Source organism: Sycon ciliatum, chromosome 3, assembly GCF_964019385.1.
Source record: "Sycon ciliatum chromosome 3, ocSycCili1.1, whole genome shotgun sequence".
In the NCBI taxonomy this organism is placed as follows: domain Eukaryota; kingdom Metazoa; phylum Porifera; class Calcarea; order Leucosolenida; family Sycettidae; genus Sycon; species Sycon ciliatum.
Genome location: NC_088645.1, coordinates 26,941,112 through 26,947,111, shown reverse-complemented (window position 1 = coordinate 26,947,111; position 6,000 = coordinate 26,941,112). Strand labels below are relative to the sequence as shown.

Genomic DNA, 6,000 nt, shown 5'->3' with positions numbered 1-6,000 from the left:
ATTGTAAGCACATGGCCATGAAAACCAGCAGAACCGAGCTCCACATTTCATGATTTTCTCTCCATTTTTGTCGAGATAGTGGTGGTGTTCGTATTTGACAACACGCGCGTGAGCGGTAGTTAACCTTGACATGTCTGTGAACAGCTGACAACAGTTATGTCAAATACCTGTCATTTGGTTGCACCAGCTGGCTTCTCTAGTCTATTTCTAGACTTTTGAATTCCAGTCTTACTGTCAACTTTAGTATCTGCTGTGAGATACCATCCAGGTACTTCGAAGTACGTGTATGCGAGGATAGGTCTGGCAACCGGCATCCCATCCCTGCAACACTCTACAGAACGTGAGTGCTCATGCCCAATGTGCAAAACACCGCCGTCCAAAGTGGTTGACCCATTGCGCGACTGGTGCTGATCGCATTGGAACGAGATGTCCTGAAGTAGAATTAAATTTGCAAAGATCCAGGTAGTACTTGCTAGCAGCGGCGAGTATCCAGTATCAGCTTGTTTGCGTATATTGTGTGCACAATGGAAAGGAGACGCAAAGCCATTGGAGTGCTTACGGGTTTTAGAGGTGAGTTATCTATTCATATGGGTGTGACTACTTCGAAGTAGATGACTTGTTGGCTATCGTTGCACGACTGATGGGCATGGAGTGTGGAAATGTACGCTGATTTTTGAAAACGTGGCTACTCTGACGTTACCACAATACTATGGGATATATTTAGGAGAGGATGTATGCCGAAGGATATCTAACAACATGTGAACACGCGAGCCTACATGTACAATAGGTGAATGGACATATTTTTTATGATATATGAAAAATTAGTTCTCGCTCCACATATACTGTCACACACAGAGACATAGACAGCAATAGCGACAACACACAAAGAGAAGGGTGCCTGGCCGCAGCCAGATGTGAACCGGAAAACGAGGGAGGTATGGAAGCAAGGAGTGAGAACAGAGGGTCTAAGATACAATAGGCGTGCCAGTGGATAGCAGAAATAGGCCATGATGCAGAACAATTTGGAACCGTCAGATACATTTTCCTGGACCGGGCCAGACGGGAAAAAAACCCTAGCGCCGACGTAACCAGTTGTGAGGGCAAAAACCGGGTTTATATCCCCAATGACTGTTACGCATCATGTAGGCATGGCAAGCACATCACGGCAAAAAAAGTGATAAAAAGCAAGGATAATATGCACAGGACTGAAGGGTAGGAGGGCAAGGACACTGGTAAGACTCAAAACTGACTGAAGAAACCATGCGAAAGTGCTCGTTGCATAAGTTACAGACACCTAGGAACTGGGGACCACCTCGAAATGGGCCCAAAATACGACTGAATATTGGGTCCAAGAACAAGCGCTAGTAAGGCGTACACGAGTGAGGTGAGAACAAACCACCATCATGCGAACATTAACTCGCCTGAGTAGTCTTTACATCAACACCACATAGAGCCATGGCTACATCTAGGAACGCAATGGCCATCATCTCCAAATATCACTAAATTGCTTCGCTAAAATAGCCAGATTTCAACGGCCACAGCGGGAACGATTTGCGGCGCATATTTTCTGAACAATGCATTGCAGGACAGTGGACTATCTCCACTACCTATCAGGACATGTCTCGTAAAAGTTTTCCACGTTTTCTGGAAATAAACAAATTTGAATATTTTCACTTCACCACATTGCACTATTGCCAATTTCCTACCTGACGGCTGAAAGCGCCTCTTCCAGCTCCAACACCAGGCACCGCTCCAGACGCCAGCACACTTAACACTGCAGCGTGGTCACCTCTACCGAGTCTGGCAAATATTTTGAACTGACAACCCTTGTCACTCCAAACACTAACCATTTCCTTCCCTGAATTTAAGTTGAATTATTTAACGAATCGAATTTCACTAGCAGGAAAGCCCTGCAGAAGTGCAACAAATATCGAGCAAATCTCGACTGTTGCGTCCTCATACTCTTGAAACTGGCCGTGCGCCAACCATTGCGTGAAATAGCAGATCGACGGATTTGATCGAGTTGATCGACAATCAAGATCAGAATCAAAATCTGGACGACGACTGCTGGATGAACAGCGGTACTGCCCGAGTATGAGTGACTGGAAAGTGTTTCCCGTGCGCACCAAAGCCAAAGAACGTGCACACGCACACCATAATATTATTTTGATCTACTAACTGTTTTGCTCTTTCCGTTGTCCTTGTATTTATGATACACGCGACAAGTTCGCGAGCCAATGAACGCAGTGGATTCCGTTCCTGCCAGTTGGCACTAGACGACGGACAGTGGATCTAGTTCCAGCAACTTTGATCAGGCAGGACCGCGCTTTCCAGCCTGTGATCTGTCATTGGTCGACTCCAAGGCGACAATCACATGAAATACCGAAAATACAAAGCTTTCACAATTGTAAGCACATGGCCATGAATACCAACAGAACGGAGCTCCACATTTCATGACTTTCTCTCCATTTTTTCGAGATAGTGGTGGTGTTCGTATTTGACAACACGCGCGTGAGCGGTAGTTAACCTTGACTTGTCTGTGAACAACTGACAACAGTTATGTCAAATACCTGTCATGTGGTTGCACCAGCTGGCTTCTCTAGTCTTTTTATAGACTTTTGAGTTCCAGTCTTACTGTCAACTTTAGTATCTGCTGTGAGATACTATCCAGGTACATGTATGTGAGGATAATTCTGGCAACATCCCATCCCTTCCACACTCTACAGAACGTGAGTGCTCATGCCCAATGTGCGAAACACCGGCGTCTAAAGTGGGTGACCCATTGCGCGACTGGTGCTGATCGCATTAGAACGATATGTCCTGAAGTATAATTAAATTTACAAAGAACCAGGTTGTATTTGCTAGCAGCGGCGAGTATCCAGTATCAGCTTGTTTGCGTATATTGTGTGCACAATGGAAAGGAGACGCAAAGCCATTGGAGTGCTTACGGGTTTTAGAGAGGTGAGTTATTAATTCATATGGGTGTGACTACTGCAGTAGATGACTTGTTGGCTATCGTTGCGCAACTGACGGGCGCGGAGAGTTGAGGTGTACGCTGCTTTTTGAAAACGTGGCCATTCTGACGTTACCACAATACTATGTGATAAATTTAGGAGAGGATGTATGCTGCAGGATAACTGACACCATGTGAACACGCGAGCCTACATGTACATTAGGTGAATGGACATAATTTTTACGAGATATTTAAATATTTGTTCTCGCTCCACATATACTGGCACACACAGAGACATAGACAGCAATAGCGACAACACACAAAGAGAAGGGTAGCTGGCCGCAGCCAGATGTGAACCGGATAACACGAGTGAGGTATGGAAGCAAGCAAGGACTGAGAACAGAGTGTTTGAGATAAAACAGGCGTGCCAGTGGTAAGCAGAAATAGGCCATGATGCAAAAACTACTTGGGACCGTCAGATTCATTTTCCTGGACCGGGCCAGCCGGGAAAAAAACCCTAGCGCCGACGGACGCAGTTGTGAGGGACAAAACCGGGTTTATATCCCCAATGACGATTACGCATCATGTAGGCGTGGCAAGCACATCAAGGCAAAACGTGATAAAAAAGCAATGACAATATGCACAGGAATGAAGGGTGGGAGGGCAGGGACACTGGTGAGACTCAAAACTGGCTGAAGAAATCAGGAAAAGAAGCGACAATAAAGAAGACACCAGATGCCATATTTGCAACTGAAAATATTTCGCGAGAAATCAATTCTCGCCTATCTCGCTGCGCTTGGCTGGTGAGAAACACAATATCATGCCGGTATATACTGGCACATCGCTGTGAACAAAATGATACACAAACATATCGACATCAGAGGGACTCGACTTGCGGACATTTGCGGACTCATCAGAGCCTCACAGAGACAGTCAGGCAGAACCTGATAACAATGGCAATGACAATTATGTTTCCACAGCAGGCTCGAAAGTAATTCGCTGCAGTGCTCAAACTGGCAAGTCAGTGAGCTCTGCGTTTCAAAATAACGAGATATATCGACGTTGGATTTTTACTGGTCACCTCCAACGTGCTTCTCTGCTCACGGTTGCGAAAAGTTGCGAAAGTTGCGATCTCTTCCAAAAACAACCAGGAGTTGCGAAAAAAGTGGCTAGCATCTTTGGGAAAGGGCTATTCCCCACCTGTTCATACTCTCTAAAATAAGTGTCGGCATTCATGTTCGTGTTCACGTGACGGCACCATATATAGTACGGAATACTGAATGTTACTAATCACTGTGGAATGTTTCTATTTTCGTTTTATTAAATGCACAGCCTGCTGGCTCATGGTAGTATGTATCTGTTTGGAGAATCAGGGTGTGAAAGGTAATTATCCATTCATTATTTTATTCTTTTACTATTTTCACTGGTTTGAGGGAAAAGACACAAACGGGAAAAGTCTAAAGACAAAATTGTGTGTCACCACCAGGAATCGAACCAGGGACCTTCGCTTGTAGCCAGCGATGCTCTAACCACTGAGCTATTGTGTTGTCGTCATCCCAGCAGAGACCGTTCAACATTTTCTTCAGACTTCGTTTTTCCAATGTTATTCCAAATTCGTAATAAAAATATTATAAGTGGGAAAAACAAGCAGCTACTGAGTAGGGGCTGTACTATACAGCAGAAATAGTGACGTGCATTGAAACCGACCAAATGTCTCGGTTTCAATGCCACGAGCACGCACCGAGAAAAAGAGAAAAAGAAAAATTGAATCGAAGCTAGATTTAATTATGGAGAAGTAGAATGGGTAGAGTGAAGGTAAAATTGCCGGTACTATTAAACTCGGATGGAAAGCCAAGGATTAAATTAAAAAAAGAGGACCAAAAGTTCAACAGTGTGCTGCTTATAACCGTTAGTGTTGGACAAAACAGATAACTTGTAAACTTATGGTATACCTTTAGGTTGTTAGAAAAATCAAAAACAAGATAACGAGAGTATATTTTGCAAGCAGGCGTTGTAACGTTTCGGTGTTCATGACCACCATTCTGATTATTATCCTGATGATGGTCATGAAAACTGAAACGTTGAAACGATACTTCTAATGGATTTTTGTGAAATACAGTGCTCTCTTGAGTGTAGGCAGGTTGCCTACAAACTGTTCCTTATAAATTTTGATAAAGAAGGAGATTGTGAATTATCAGTTTTTGGATTGATGTACACGTGTACCATGCATGCAAAACACAGCTGAGAACTCTGAGCAAGGCCAGGTACGCGACTTTTCGGGTCTGGCAAGCAACGAGCTCGAACATTACAGGAAATCTGTTGTCCAGTACCAAATGCTGTCTCTCAGGTGTCTGTAGACTTTTTTCTTGCTTGACTGAAAACGTGTATTGTGCGGGTGTTGCGCCAGCAGCGTGTCAGGTAAGGATTTCCATGCGCCAATACAGTAGCACGGGAACGACTGCGTCAAGACGGGTGGAGCGGACACAGGGGGAGGGGTCTGACAGTTGATAAGGGCAGCTATTGGCATTACTGTGCCGGTTCCTGATTCTGGGATTGGCTGGAAAAAACGCTATACGGTGGCAATACAGCAAGTAGCTGAGGAGGACCAGCGATCAAATGCATTCTGTACATGAAGGAGAGAGCAGCAACAGTCCCGCGGACAGCCAGACTGGGGTGAATTGCAGTCCTCTGGACAGGTGGCTGGCGTTAGAACTTCATGGAAGTTCTAACCAAGCACAAGGAAGCCATCTGCAAAAAAACTGAATAAAATGGTAGTTGTTTGATCCTTTGGTGTAATCTTTGTTTGTAGCCGAAGCTAGGTGCTGTTTGGAGCAGAAACGCTGAAATTGACTATTTTCTGCATCTACTCAGGCATGTACTCATGTACTCAGGCATGTAATCTAACTCGTTGTATAGCTCTTTTTCTGGCATGGATGCTGCTCTGCGACCGTTGGTGAACATTTCCTGCGCTCGTGGAGCAGCTGAAAAGGATCACTGGTAACAGGGGCGTCACCCGTGATGGGTACGGGGGGCACGTGCACCCCCCT

The 6,000-nt window shown here is 45.0% G+C and overlaps 1 protein-coding gene across 1 annotated transcript in view; it reads left to right on the top strand.

The window, feature by feature from the left end:
* The first annotated feature begins 393 nt into the window (after positions 1 to 393).
* The window catches only part of LOC135812615 (uncharacterized), a 40,562-nt gene continuing 34,955 nt past the window's right edge, over positions 394 to 6,000 (top strand). The window contains exons 1-2 of the mRNA XM_065325920.1: positions 394 to 570; positions 4,286 to 4,336. Coding sequence (XP_065181992.1) covers positions 525 to 570; positions 4,286 to 4,336 — 97 coding nt within the window. The 5' untranslated portion in view covers positions 394 to 524. The remainder of the gene's footprint in view (positions 571 to 4,285; positions 4,337 to 6,000) is intronic.